Source organism: Oreochromis niloticus, linkage group LG14 (genome assembly GCF_001858045.2).
Source record: "Oreochromis niloticus isolate F11D_XX linkage group LG14, O_niloticus_UMD_NMBU, whole genome shotgun sequence".
NCBI classification, from domain to species: Eukaryota; Metazoa; Chordata; class Actinopteri; order Cichliformes; family Cichlidae; genus Oreochromis; species Oreochromis niloticus.
Genome location: NC_031979.2, coordinates 38,020,819 through 38,036,066, shown reverse-complemented (window position 1 = coordinate 38,036,066; position 15,248 = coordinate 38,020,819). Strand labels below are relative to the sequence as shown.

The window sequence follows — 15,248 nt, the reverse complement described above, 5'->3', positions numbered from 1 at the left end:
CTTTCTCCTCCTCGCCGGCTCCTTGTTCTGCAGCCTTATCTTGGGCGTTCTCTCTATTTTCTGCCTCGCGCCTTTCTGTGGTTACAATCAACAGATCTGTGTGACCCTTTATGAAGTGTGTGTGTGTGTGTGTGTGTGTGTGTGTGTGTGTGTGTGTGTGTGTGTCAGCGCAGAAACATTGTTCAGAGTTACAGTTTATCACCACAAACCATACAACTTCCTTCACACAGTGTATTGGTGTGTGTGTGTGTGTGTTTGCTTCTATGGTAATTGCAGTGTTTTTTACATGTAGCTGAGCTCTGGTATGTTTCTGTGCGTGTGTGTTTGTGCGCGAGCGCTAACTATGGAAGCCAATATACCAGCAGAGCAACTAAACAGCATGGTGGCTGTGTGTAATTACACATCATTACTGTGTGTGTGTGTGTGTGTGTGTGTGTGTGTGTGTGTGTGTGTGTGATAGCAGTCCGTTCTGCTGGGCCTCTCTGGTTCGGTTACAGGAAGCGTCACAGGAAAATCAAAAGCACCAAACAACTGAATATTTAAAATGTGAAACTGTTTAACAGAGACTCACATCTGTCCTTGTGTTGATAGGATGAAGTGCTCAGACTGTCTAAAAAGCAGCGATGAAGACTCAGGTGAAAATCAACCCCACACAAGGGCACTGTGTTATCCTCCGAGGGTCTAATGTGACTGTGGTCGTGTTTATCAGGTTAAAAGAACCTTCTAGTATTAAGCAAGCATCAACCTCCAGGGTTAAAAACATGAAGCCAACATAGAAGTCCTAGAAACTGCAGTTCCTCTGACGTCCAACAGAGGCAGCAGAGAGTCAGTCCCATAGACTCTAATGTTAACACTGTACGGCTGAAATAAATATGTTTACAGCCTGATACACAAACTGTTTGGTCTCTGTGGATAATTTCTTCTTCATAACTCGCCTGTTAAAACTGTATTATGGCATAAAGTTTGCATTATTAGGGGCGTGGCCTCTCTGACTGAGAGGCCCCTGACCAATAATGTGGCTGCTGTGAGGTTACTGTAGTAACAGCCCATGCAGGAAGGCGGAGCTCCAGTTTTAGTGAAGTTCAAGGGTTTTATTTGGATGTTACTGAGCTCTGATTAGCAGGTCTCTGTCTCTATGGATTGCTAACCAAGCTAGCTAGCATTAGCCACTGCTTCTGCCCAAATAATGGGTCACAGGTGTGGGGGTGCTACCCCGGCTATCATCGTGCGAGGTACACCCTGGACAGGTCTCCAGTCTGTCACGAGGTGAACACGCGTTACAAACAAATATACAAAAATATTGACTGACACTAAAAAACTTCAGTGTTTCGTTAGTTGCTCAAACATTTTCGGCTCCAGTAGAAATTAACCAAAGAGACACATGCTACAGTGAAAGTTACCTTTTAGGATCGACTATGATCGGACTTGAACCAACAATCAGTGAAACGCTCCTGACGGCCTCCCAAACCTTTACAGCACCAACAAAGCTGATGTCACACAGTCCAGAGTTCCCTTCATGAGAAGGGGCACGTCACGCCCACTCTGCAAATAATCACTGCACGAAGTTTCCAAAATCAAACTTTTCAGCTCAGCTGTTCTTTATGATGATGCGGTCTCTGAGGCTTTCTGAGCATGTTCACTTACTCTCACTGTACCAGCTGTACGTCAGGCTCTGTGGCACAATGGGCAGTGCATTGGCCTTCTTGTGAAGAAAAAGCATTCAAAGGTTGTGGGTTTGAGTCCCGTCAGAGTCAGTCTTTATTGTTGGAATTACACCTGATGCAGTATCTTGTAACTCACATGAAATAAATGAATGGAAGCTCACGAGGAGCAAACAGGAAGCTCTTCCTCGCACTCTTCACAGGAAAAAGGCGATGTAATGTTTTTATGCTTGGACTCTGCTAGAGTAGCTTTGCATGATTCACACTCCAAAATAAGCCTCTCGACTACTACTGCTTCCTGTTTAAAGACTTCAGAACATGACTAACAACCTCGCAGAAGCCCGAATGGACTCCAGACCAGGACCGCTCTCCTTTGTCCTACCAGCTGTGTCAGCCACATGTCACGTGGCTCTGTAGCACAATGGACAGCGCGTTGGACTTCTAGACAAGTGTAAGGCATTCAAAGGTTGTGGGTTCAAATCCCACCAGAGTCAAGCTTTTCTGACAGAATGACACTGGATTATCTGAACACTAATCTACATGAACAAAACAAATTAATCTGATAGGAGTTAGTTTTCCTTCAATGAAGCAGCAAGACCCCAGCAGAGGTGAGAATAATTCAGGAGGTGGGTTGAAAAGCAGATTTGCAACAACTTTGGCAAAAGTATCTTAAATACTCGCCCAGCATGAGATCAGATAATCTGTGGGATTAAAAGAAGAAGCTCTGAGGCCAACATGATCGTCGCAGTGAGCAGCAGCTCGAACACAGACACAGCTGAAAGCCGTCATGCTGAGCAGCTCGTGGATCTGAGAGCCAATACCTGAACACCAGTTCATGGTTAAACCCTGTCCTGTCTACACACAGTTTACGTTGTTTTTGTCGTCGGCTGGTTTCTCTGTACGCTCATCTTCTTCTTTTCTTCTGCTCGGTTTGGCTCAGTCGAGACTCAGCGTAACAATGCTGGGATCAGCCTCACGTACGACCCAGTTAGCACCAAATGTTTGGCCCAAGAGTGTTGTTGGGACATATTTGGCCTCAGCATCAGTTTGGATGACTCATCTCAGCCACATCTAAAAGAGCCAACTGCCAGGTGTGTCGTAGCCGTTGGGACGCACTTTGTGAGCTTTAAGTACCACAAATATCACACAACAGTGTCTGCTACCTGCTCTTTCACCAAAATGAGATATTTCACATGTCTAGAGAGCATTTCTTTGAGACAGTGTTCCAAAAGTCCAATATTTTCCCTCTTTTAGCTCTGTTTTTGGTTTCCTCCGGCTCCTGGAGAAAAACCTCTCTCTACATTTTTCACCGGCTTGTCTGAGTGCTGATGAAGGTGTCGCGTACAGTAGCTTCATCAGAGCCGGATAGGCCTTACCTGTGTTACTGGGCGATCTCTGGCTGCCACGCCGTGACCCCTCAGGCATGGTGTGATAGTGTCACAGGAAGCAGAAACCTGGAGAAAAACACCAAAAATCCCAGTTAGCCTCTTCTTTCAACACAAACCACATCCCAGTGCGACGTGTCTTCATGTCATGACAGCAGCGGCACGAAGAGATACGAGCTTCATACAAGCTGCTCACACAAGAGAGAGAAGAAGAAGACGAGGAGGAGGAGGAGGGGTCCAAATAAAAGTTTCACTCTCCCTTTGTGTGAAAACAGTGAGGACATATGTAATGTTTGGCTGAACGACAAGAATGAGGTCTCTTCTCCAAAGCCTGCGTCTGTGTGTGTGCGTGTGTGTGTGTGTGTGTGTGTGCGTGTGTGCGTGCGTGCGTGTGTGTGTGTGCGTGTGTGTGTGTGTGCGTGTGTGCGCGTGTGTCCACTGGAGCATAACCGCCTCCTACAAAGTCATTGATACAGTAACACAGACTGACCCAATTAGAGCGTTGTACGTAAACAAGTGTTTCTGCAGCTGTCTGCAGGAAAACTGGGAGATGTGGGTCAGAGGGGAGGGGGGACATGGGGGAGAGGGGGGAGACGGGGGTCGGGGTGTCTGTAATGAAAGCCAGATGGCGAGCAGATCTGCGGCAGGTCTGCTGCAGGTTGCTGGTCAAAACTCTTTCACTGTGGCAGAAACACCTGCAGGTTCTGCTTCATGTGCTAAAATCTACAGAGAAACTTTCATCGTTCGTTGGACGAAAACAGAAGAAAGTTTCTCCTCGAGTGGAAACAGTCGCTCAGCCACCGACAGCCAGGACGCGAGCCCGCCTTCCAACCTACAGCTGATCTGAGTTTAAACCGTTTGCTTCAAATTCAGAACTTCACGACACATGTGCAGGGGTTTGTTACTCTGATCAGTATTCATCATCACAATAACAGTAAAGACAAGCACATCGAATGAAATGGATCATTAAAATGAATGAAATATGATACACAGAGCTCAGTGAGGTGTTTCTGCAGTCACTGCGTCAGTGTGTCATATTCTGTGCAGCTGAACACGACATTTCATCCAACTCGAGTTTGTAAACCAGGTGAAGATTTTTAGAACAAACAAATATCATTTGGAGCCCTGATCTCACCCAGGGCGACGCGTCCCCTCCGAAGCCTCTCGAGTAACTTGAAACCTTCCTCCTACTGAAACACGTTCATGTGTAAGCTGTGCTGACTGTAGCAAAACATATTCATGTGACCAACTTGAACAAATACGACTATTTCATATTTTTCACATTCAGTGTTTTTACTCCGGACGTTGTTGAGCATTAATGTGCAGGTTTGTAACTGGAGCTGACAAGAAGCCAAAAATCTGCCACATCAAAGACGCAAACCTGACTGCAAATATTACACGTGGCTCTGTGCTGCAGTGGACAGCACGCTGGGCTTCTGCATTAATACAAGTGTTCAAAGGTTGCTGGTTTGAGTCCCTCCAGAGTTTATGAACTCTCTAGAATAAGCAGCTCATCACACACCTCGTAACATTACTGCTTTTGTGTAATAACTCACTGTATTGTCTTTAGGTGAAACTGATAGGTGTGCAGGAAGGAAAGTGAAAGACAGAGAGTGGGGCGTGTCCCAGTGTGCAGGACCTGAACATTAGGAACATGATTGGAGAGTCTGAAACAACAACGCTGCTCACTCACTGAACCTGAGAGAAGACGCAGGACACGGCGTGATGGATCAGCTCCAGCACTGTGGTTCTCACACACACGTACGTTTCCATCACTTTAGAGGACATTACATTGGCTGATGTTCATTTCCCGGGTACATTTATTCTTATGGAGTCAAAAAGCCATCATGAACAGAACACACCGCTCACATTGTCATTCTCACCTTTCTGTGCACACAGGCTGCTGTCAGCAGCTTCTAGGACTGAAAATAAATCAAACCAGTTCCTCTAACGTCCACCGGGGGCTCCATCAGGGAGTCAATCCCCATAGGCCCCCGTGATAAAATTTTACAGCAGAAATAAACACATTTACAGTCTGCTACACAAACTGCTTTGGTTATGGTTAGGGGCGTGGCCTCTTTGATTGACAGGTGGATGGTACTTCACCTGAACTGGACCTGTGGGCCGTGTTTGTGCTGGAGGAGCTCACAGCATGACAAACATGCACAGGTCTGTCAGTGCCTGCAACACTCAGCACACACTGCTGTGTGTGTGTGGCTGTGTCCCAATTCAGGGTCTGCACGCTTGAAGTATCCATTTTAAGTGCGATTACGTCACCGCCACGCAACGACGGCTGTCCCAATGCACGCTTCATGGTCCCATATATCCCACAATTCATAGCGCGGCGGTGGGTGTGGATAATTTTGCGGCAGAAGGGAGCGGCCAAAGAGTGAACTGTCAAAAGTAAGTACTGAATATGATGTCACTTATTTATGTGCGAATGTTTAATAATGAAGAACATTAAAACATGACTGTTGGCCACATGTCGGCAAAGTTGTGTGACATTAGTGATGTTTGTACTTTCAGCGGTAACTTGGTTTTAAAGCCTCTACTTCTAAATATATATATATATACATATATATATATGTGTGATAGATGTGGAGGGTGAAGTAACGGTGGTCCCCGTGGTAATCGGAGCACTCGGTGCGGTGACTCCCAAGCTAGGCGAGTGGCTCCAGCAGATCCCGGGAACAACATCGGAGATCTCTGTCCAGGGGGATGTTCTTCGTACCTCGCTTACTACATCCAAGATCAAATGACACATCCAAGATCAAATCATCGCGCTAACCGTGAGCTCGCTAATCCGGTTGTCCGAACGCACCTGTTGTTGACGATTAGTATAGCTGGCTGAAGTAATCTGAGATCACTGGGTGGCTTAAAAGGGGCTACGCATCGATAGTAGAAACATTGATCGGCAACCCTGTGATTGGTCGGCGAAGATGTCGAAGGAGCATGCTCAGTATTTTACGGCAGCAGACCAAGAACTCTTGATTGAGGGATATCAGGAGTTTCAGAGTTTAATTAAAACGCAGGGGAACACTGCAAAGGCTGCAAAAGCAAGGAGAGAGGGCTGGCAGAAAGTTGCTGACAAATTAAACTCGTAAGTGATCCATGATATTACATTATATCATGTGATATTATATTATACCACATTATATTATATTACATCATATCCTCTTTCACATTAGAGCCACAACAGGACCCACTAGAACATGGGAACAAGTAAAAGTGAAATATAAGAATATTCCACAGAATGGTAATATTTATCACTTATATTGCTTTTAGTCTATGACAAGAGACCCTGGAATAATCTGTTTGTTTATAACAGCAACCAAGAAAAGGGCAGAGCAAATAAAGACAGGTGGTGGTCCTGCACCCCCTCGTCACACCCCTTTTTGTACTGTGACATTTATTGACATTGTGGGTTTTTTTGTGTGTAGTTTGACATAACACTCCATCACTTTTACCTGTTCCCATGCAAGGGGTGACTGAAGCATGCACAGTAAGTCGGGAGTAAGTATATACAGTACAGTAAGTATATATATATATATAGAGAGAGAGAGAGAGAGAGAGAGAGGAAGAAAGTAAATAATACCCTCACGGGAGAATCGATATCTCTCTATGAGCACACCGTCGCGCTGAGCTAAAGGATCCCGTCTATCCCGCAATATACGCTAAATTCTGTAAACTCTCCTTATCAATCTTGCACCTTCCTTGCTCGCGTACAAACGGACAGGACATGGCTGCGACAGACTTCCCAAATCCACCTTCGCTTTTATAGTCGTGGTCTGTCATCTTGATTGCACGTAGTAATTTACTATTACTACTCTAAAATATGAATTACATCTGACATGATCTACTACATGTAATAGAATGATTAATAGTACATTTCCCTTTTTTTCGGAAATGACCTGTATGTATCTGTATGAAATCAATAAAAGAATCAAATACATTATCTTTAGTTACATTGATAATATTTATTTATGGTAAAACAGTGGAGAAATATCGCTGTTGCTTTCATATAACTGCAGCGGACATACCTGAGAGGCCGCGATCTAATCCTGTTTACATAAAGTAAACCTGCTCCCGAGCAGGTTTACGCTTACGGATCTGTTGCTATGACAGCAAGTCCCAGATGAGCTTCGGAGAACCGAACGATCCAAGATCACGCGAAATCGTCAACATTCAAATCCGGCTAACTTGCTTAGCGAGGTACGAAGAACGGGCCCCAGGCCCCAGAAGTGGAATTAACGCTTTGTTTGAAAACATAATTCCCAGCCCCTCTCCTGCTCTGTGACCAATGAGCTGACAGCACACTTATGACAATTCGAGTATGACAATTCAGATGACCGCTTATCTCATTGGTCGAGGAAAGGTGGCTTACGGAGAAAATACCGGAAGACAACAGATGACCACAACAAGAAGCATGGCCAACAGGGAAACAAACGCCGACACTGCGGTGCAAGTCTCGGACGACAGTACACCTAAAGCTGGACAGACACTGTGCGATTTTTTCAGTCACGTTATTCAGCTCCTGCTCAAACTGCACGACTGACTCGCAGGGGTTATAAGTTCATAGGTCACGATGCAGGTCTCACACTATACGGGCCGATGCTCTGATGCGACCTGAGTGCTCACACTGTGCGTCCATAACATGAAGGTTATAACAGAAAGTCTGTCGCTCGCTCTCCCTCTCTGTCTCTCACTCACACAGACTCACACCACCACCATCAACTTTGCTAAATTGCTAATGAAAAACATTGATCAGGCAGCTGTGATTGAGCAGCAGTGTAAATCCAACTATTTTCATGGTTGTTGTGGTCGTGATAATTTTGTGATGCCACATCAAAAAGGCTCGGATGAGCTTTCCAAAGTTCTACAAGTTGTGCCTCCATCGCTTGTGTCCAGATCACACGCTGCACAGCCGTGCTGCTCCGTCTTTTTCACCGACGTTTACGTGTTTGCGCGTGAGCAGTGTGAGCGGCTGCGGTGACACCCTCACGAGCGATTGATGATCGGGAACTGGTCGTGAGATGTTAATCGCTTCTCGTTACCCCACGTATACTACACGATGCACGATGAAGGCCAAAATCGGGCCGATCACCAAATCGGTCTCACGACTCAAAAATGGGCCAAAAATCGCACAGTGTAAGCCCAGCATTAGACCAGCAATGTTTGTGCAACATTGCTCTGCAAAAGTACTGGGAGGAGTGGGAAAAGGAAAACACCTGGCTGGAAAAGTGCACGACAACACCTATAAAGCGCACTGCACTGTGTGCCGGCGCACTTTTTCCATAGGCATGCTTCTAATGGTGGGCACATGAAGAACATGAGGGGGCGTGAAAGCTCGGGGAACCCTTAACCAATTTTTTGCCCACCAGGCCACGGCAGAAGCAGATATGGTCTGTAAACACTGGTTTGTTTTTTAAACCCTCTGGTTAAGGTTAACATGGGCACGTGCAGTGAATATCAGCACTATGTGGCCAGAAGTGTGATAATATAATTTATTTTGTGTAATAAACAACTGCAAGGATAGATGATTACAACAAATAGATGACTAATACATAAAAGTAATACATAGATGAATAATGATGATGAGTTATGATGCGTAATCATGGGAACAAGCGGGTTTACAAACGGCAGCAGCTGATTAGCATTAAAAAAGCTGAAATAATACCTCAACTGAAGCCAATTGTACTAAAAGCACTAAATGTGCACTGTTACAAGAATGTGTTTCGTTCTATTGTTTTCTATTAATTTATATAATTTTAAGTTCAGCAGGACAGAGTTTTTTTAAAGAAAGATTTACTTATATTCTCAAAAGTTAAGCATGACAGGCTTCTGTTTAAGAAAGACCTGTTTCATTGTGTTAATGTGTCACTTTGAGCTAAAAATAAATGGCTAAATGATCATTTGTTTCCCATATGTTCATATCACAAAGAATATGCATCTACTTAAAGCAACTTCAAGTCAAATGGTTAAAAAAATAATTTCACACACAAAAAAAAAGAGCTACAAAATTCACCACACTGGGAAAGGTGAAGACAACTGGGTCGCCCGGCCCCGGCCACATGGTGTCCCTTATTTATTTTTCAGGGAGTTGGCAACCCTATATATAGTCGACCTTAATCTTACAGAGAATGTGATGATTTTATGGATAATTAAAGTCAGTCATATATCCACAAACACAACAAGCTGAAAGTCAGTGATGCTGCTCGGTTTGCAGTCCTGAATATGACGGCACAAGCAGGATTCACTGCACTGTTAATGTTAGCTATGTTATATTGCTGCCTCTGTTCGGTGGTGTGGAGCCAAACGGACTTTAACGTGTGTTTGAATGAGCTGACGGTTCACTCGTTAAGCTGAAAGAAAGATGCTTTAATCACAGGAGTCACACATGTGTCCACTGGACCATCTGGGAACTCTTCTTGTTTAGCACTCGTAATAACACAAACACTAAATCCTCCTTCTCTTGTGCTGTTTTGTAGCAGTGTGTACACCTGAGACTGTCACCTGTCTGTCTGTCCTGCACTCTCTCTCTGTTTCTTTCTCTCTGATTGTGGAATAAAAGTATGAACATGTATTTATAAGTTACACTTGTGTTTGAATCCTGCAGCTTATCACACATTTGATTTCCATGTGTGACAACTGCAAGTGTCCAGAGTGAGGACAGACTGAGGGACCCACTGCTGCACATCATCTGTGAGGCTTTGCACCCCTGATGATCCACCAGGACAAACTCAGCAGTGTGTGAGGAAGAGGAGGAGGAAGAGCCAGCAGCAGCTGACAGATGGAGAGAATAGACAGACTGTTCCCTGTTTGTGAAGGACTGCTAGGAAAGTTTAACATAACTAATTGTCTGTCCTGAATCAGTCTTATTAGGTAATGTTCAAATAATGTTATCATCCCAGTGTTTTCAGTGTGGGAGAAAGTACTCAGGGCCTTCAAGTTACACACTATGAAAGGCAGCAACAAGTTTAATATTCAGAAACCTAAAGTATGTATCAGCAGCAGAATGGAGCTAAAAATAAATGTTTGTTTCAGTTCTATGAAGCTTTGAGTATTTTGGATTAGTAGCACTGCTGTGTTTGTTGCATCATATTGCTGTAATTGTTTATATGCTTTATATATTCTGAGCTAAGTTGATCTATAGTGTTACATCATATTCTATAAGGATGTTATGTGTTTGTAGACTTTCTGCCCAGTTTGACCCATTTAGCAGAAGTCGGCCTGTTTAAGGCTCTGATATCTATTCTGTATGACTTAAAGCAGTTATGACATGGTCTGATTTTCTCACCCAATAAAGGAATATTTCATATATCAGTCTGATCTTCATTCTATCAGAAACAGTTATCACAGCGAGTACATTTTCTTTTTACACATATATGTAAGCATTGAGCCAAATTTAGTAATGCCAACATACTGAAAGAACAATATTTGTCTCTTATATATAATACATCTGTATATACACTGTCAGAGATACTTGTCTTTGAGTGAAGATTTAAGGTGATAGGAAATATAAATAACTGCAACTTGAATCTTTGACCCAGAGTTCAAGCTCATATATATATATAATCTGACAATACATATAATATTGTCCATATTATATTAACATTACCACAGTGAGATGACTTTAGTCTCATGAACAACATGAGCTAATTATTATTTACTAACTAATCTTAAAATGACTGTTCAGTACAGGAATGAAGCCCAACTATCATGTTTTACAGTCCTGTGGTCTCAACTAATCAAAGTGATGTCATGACAAAAATGAATGACCAACAAAACATTTTTTCTCCTTCATTTCTGTCACACAAAGCTGTATGAAACGTTTCTCGCGGTTAGTATCATGGTTGCTAGGCAACCTGAACAGCGTGACGAAGGCTAGACCGTCCCATTTCACAAGCCTCTCACTTCCGCACTTCTCGTACTTGTAGTACGCACCGTACGTAGTATGCGTACTTCAAGCGTGCAGACCCTGAATTGGGACACAGCCAGTGTGTGTCCACAAACATCAGCTCCATTAAATTAAACAGGCGTCAAACAGGATCCGGTTCCTCCAACCCGGCCGTCTCACTCCCACTGAGCGCTGGAAGCTGCTTCAGCTCCCACAGCGCATTGCAACATTACAGACAGTGGGGTCAAAGGTCAGTGCATGTGGCTTCTTGCCAGTTCTTCAGCTCTGAATCCCGTTTCTGTTGCTTGGAGTTTGAATCAAAAGCACACACACAGATGGCAGTGATAAATTAAACTCAGCGTGTCAGTGGACCGGCGTGTCCTCCATGTTTAGATACGAGTGTGAAATCGTCACTAATTGTTCCGTGATCCAGCCGACGTGTTTGTGGGTTCGAGTCCCACCTGTTGATCTTTACAGATCCCTGAGTGCAGAGCCAGCACATGTGACTCCAAGTGCTTCCTGCTGTCAGACAAATACCCACAGCTCAGTGTGGGTGTGGGCCCCGTGGCTTTAGTGGGGCACAGACGCTCCAGTATTGGTGTTTTCTGTCTGTAAAGGCCGGGCACAGCTGTGTGTGTCCCTGTGGAGCGTGCTGTGGACTTTACAACCAGACAATATTTGAAAAGACATTTCTTAGGATCTCCAGATCAAACCAGTGACATATAAAATCGTGTCGTCTGCACATTCACAGTCTCATCGTTTCGTTCTTCACCCTGTGACAGTGGCTCCATCAGATCATGTTACAGGTTCCACAGGTGTGGACTCACAGCAGGAGACAGACGTTACCTGAAACACTGCCTGAGCATCTGTGTGGCTCTGTGGAGCGCGAGGCAGCGAACGGGTCTTCTAGCAAAGCACACAGGAAGGCAGGCAGAGGTTGTGGGTTCGACTCCCATATACGTTGTATGTATTGCATCAACAGGAAGTTATTCAAAGGTTGTGGGTTGAACTGGTGCATCTGTTATAAACAGCACACTGCTCTGTAATGACTCTGCAGGCCTCAGAAGGAGAACGCTCCATATGGCATGTTTAGAGTTTTCTGTGGACTTTGTGTTTATATGACATCACTGAGAGAGACACGCCTCCTGCTCAGCGTCACTATTCACACTGACAGAAGTGGTAAACCTTTCCTCAAACACACGCGGCGTTTCAGACTCACTGCTGCCACCGCTCGCCACGCTGATGTGTGATGCGTTCACTGCTGCTGGGACTCCACAGAAAAATTTCCAACCATCAGAACGGGAACGACTCACTCCCAACGGGATGAGCTAAGACAATGTGTGGAGGAAGCGATTCAAAGGCTGCAGGTTTGAATCCCACCAGAGTCACAGTTTCCTGTACTACATGTTTCTTGCTACTAAAGAATAGAACTATTACAGTGAGTCCCAGGTGAGAGGCAGAGCTGGACGGCGACAATGTGATTCAAAATAACTGTGAGAATGTGCAGACCTGCTGTGAGGCAGAGATAAGGAAGCAGAACGAAAAAGATTCAGACCAAAGAAACTCAGAACGATGAAACTAATCCAGGAGGTGCAAAATCAGCAAACTCAGGAAAACTGCTGATTCGGTGTGAGTGGAGGCTCCGCCCCCTCTGCGGACCCCAAACTGGTTATGAAAAAACAGAAGGACGCTTCCACAAGATCCAAAGAGAACCGACGGTGCAAAACTACAAAGATGGCCGAAAACCAACTTCAGAGACACACAACCAACGGCTGCTGCCCTGCTTCTGTTTCTGAGACGAGACGACCATGTCAGGAGACCCCACTGACCCACACACACACACACACACACACACACACACACACACTCTTATTGTGTTTAAGGAGGTGGTGGAAGAAAAGCCATGCGGACAGAACACACACACAGAGTTGTGACCATTCATTACCACTGTCACAGCAGCGGGTACACTTCACACACACACACACACACACACACACACACACACACACACACACACACACAGACACTGTGGTCCAAGCTAAACAATCACACTGACAGTGCATATAAACCTCCAGTAGTGCTGTGAGAAACAGAGACACACAGGCGCCTTCTGTGTGTGTGTGTGTGTGTGTGTGTGTGTGTGTGTGTTGTCCTTTGCTACAGTGGAGTGTTATTGTCCTGGTGATGAGACTGAGACTGGCAGCAGTGATTTGGGGGTTGAACTGTTTTCGTTTAAGCTCAGCAGGAACCAATCAGGCGTGTTTTTGATCTATTGGTTTGATTGGTCGCAGATCTGTGAGGCAGGCGGGAGGAAGTGAATCCAGGAAGCTCACAGCTGCCTGATGGATAAGTCTCATTTTATAGATAAACATTTCATTGGTCTTCACACTTATTCACTGAGGGGAGTCTATTGAGGAACATAACGTATGGAAAACATGAGACGTGGAGGGTGTTTGATAAAATGTTCAGACTGTCATAACAAGCATCACGCAGAGGCGGGGGGAGGAGATGGGTGGGGCTCAGATGGCGGCGTGCAGAGGCGACGCTTTGGTTAGTGCGCTGGATCGCAATATGACGCCAAAAGGAAACTCTGGAGGAACTAACACATTTATCAATCGGTATATGAATGCCTGACCTCTGAAGCTGCATTCTTTGTGGTGCCCAGCAGGGGGCGACTCTTCTGTTTGCATGTGCCTGCTGCTCACCTGATCTCTGAGCTCAGGAAACACTTCCCTGATGGCTTTGTGGTCTCAGTCACTAATCACATGATGAGGGTCAGAAAGGGTGATGAAGCAGGGGTGGGAGGGGCTACCCTCATATTTATGCACTAATTTTTGCATAAATGTGTCAAATCTATAGAAATGAACAGTGTTGGGCAAGTTACTTTGAAAAAGTAATTCAATTATAGTTACTAGTTACTTCTTCAAAAAAGTAACTGAGTTAGTAACTGAGTTACAATATTCTAAAAGTAATTAATTACTTGAAAAGTAACTACTGCGTTACTTTAAAAAAAAAGTTTAACCCTGTGGGGTCCAGGGTATAATTGGCCATTTTTTACTACTCTTGATTTTCTCTCCACATTTTACCTTTAAAAACTATTTACTTTGCCTTGTTTGGTGTCATTCTTTTCAGCACAACCTCACGTGCCTGAATTTACAGTCATGTTTTCATTTTGACATACTGTATTAACACAATTAACACAATCAGACAAAAACCATAAAATCAGAGTAGAAAAAGTTAAGTTTTTTTTACTGTAACAACCACAAACATGTTTAATGAATCATATTTCATAACTTCAAATGCAAATATAAATTGTCAATTTTAAAATCCTATGCACAAGTTTTACAAACAACAAAGTTATTTGCATCCATTTACCTTTTACCCATTTTTTTAAATAACCATTTCAAACTATTTACAGAACAATCAGCTGTTCTTCAATAAGATGCCACAAATTATTTGTGCCACTCCAAAAAAATCATTTCTGTCCACTATAAAGGAGAACATCACAGCCTGATACCTGCAGGTGTGACAGCAGCAGGTGTATCACTGCTGTTTCTACCTGGAGACAGCAGTCGCCTCATTGTTCTGACACACAACACAAAACTATCCACAACACAACACATTAACTACACACAACAAACACGCTAAACGTCACAAATCTCACATCTCAAAACTCGCTCTCTCTCTCTTCCTGCTCTCTCTCTCTCTCTCTCGCCATCAATCTTAAAACTTCACGGGTTTTTTTAGGTCACTCTAGATCGACAGACGATCTAGAGTGAGAGAGCTGTAATCGATGTGTCAGTGCTGGCGCTAACGTGGCGAAACTATTGAGGAAAAAACGCCGCGTATATCTTGTTTATCATGACTCTGGTTTTACGTGGCCTATCGACACAATTTAAAAACTGGCACCTTGTTGCTTTGTCTTTAAGTGGTCACGTGATTGACTTACCACGACTACTTTATTCTTCCTCAGTCAAACAGCAGCACTCATGCGATTGTTTTGCCCCCTGAGCTCCAGGTGTTGTGCTGGACAGTGACCGTGATTACCGTCCGCGGGAGCGCGCAGCTGCTTAAAGCTGTAGCGTCCAGATTACTTACAGCTACTTCCTGCAGCTGATATAAGATGCGGTAAGCTGAACACAGCTTCAACCGTCTGTTTGTTGAAAAATAGTAGGTTTTTTTTTCAGTTACTAACAAGTTTCCTTGTTAGTAACTGTAACGGCGTTGTAACGATAGGAATAGTAATTAGTTAGATTACTCGTTACTGAAAAAAGTAACGCCGTTAGTAACGCCGTTACTTGTAAC

The 15,248-nt window shown here is 44.2% G+C and overlaps 1 protein-coding gene and 1 non-coding gene across 3 annotated transcripts in view; one reads left to right on the top strand and one right to left on the bottom strand.

Moving 5' to 3' along the window:
• Positions 1-15,248, bottom strand: part of plekhg2 (pleckstrin homology domain containing, family G (with RhoGef domain) member 2) — a 91,848-nt gene that overhangs the window by 64,017 nt on the left and 12,583 nt on the right. The window contains exon 2 of one of the 2 annotated variants that reach the window (XM_013273638.3): positions 3,038-3,115. In XM_013273638.3, the coding sequence (XP_013129092.1) occupies positions 3,038-3,086 (49 nt within the window). In that variant the 5' untranslated portion in view covers positions 3,087-3,115. Of the gene's footprint in view, positions 1-3,037; positions 3,211-15,248 lie in introns of those variants that run through there. The other variant, XM_013273639.3, reaches the window with a different exon arrangement.
• trnar-ucu (transfer RNA arginine (anticodon UCU)) lies at positions 2,069-2,155 on the top strand. The gene is given in 2 exon segments: positions 2,069-2,105; positions 2,120-2,155. It is a non-coding gene; the product is annotated as a tRNA-Arg (tRNA).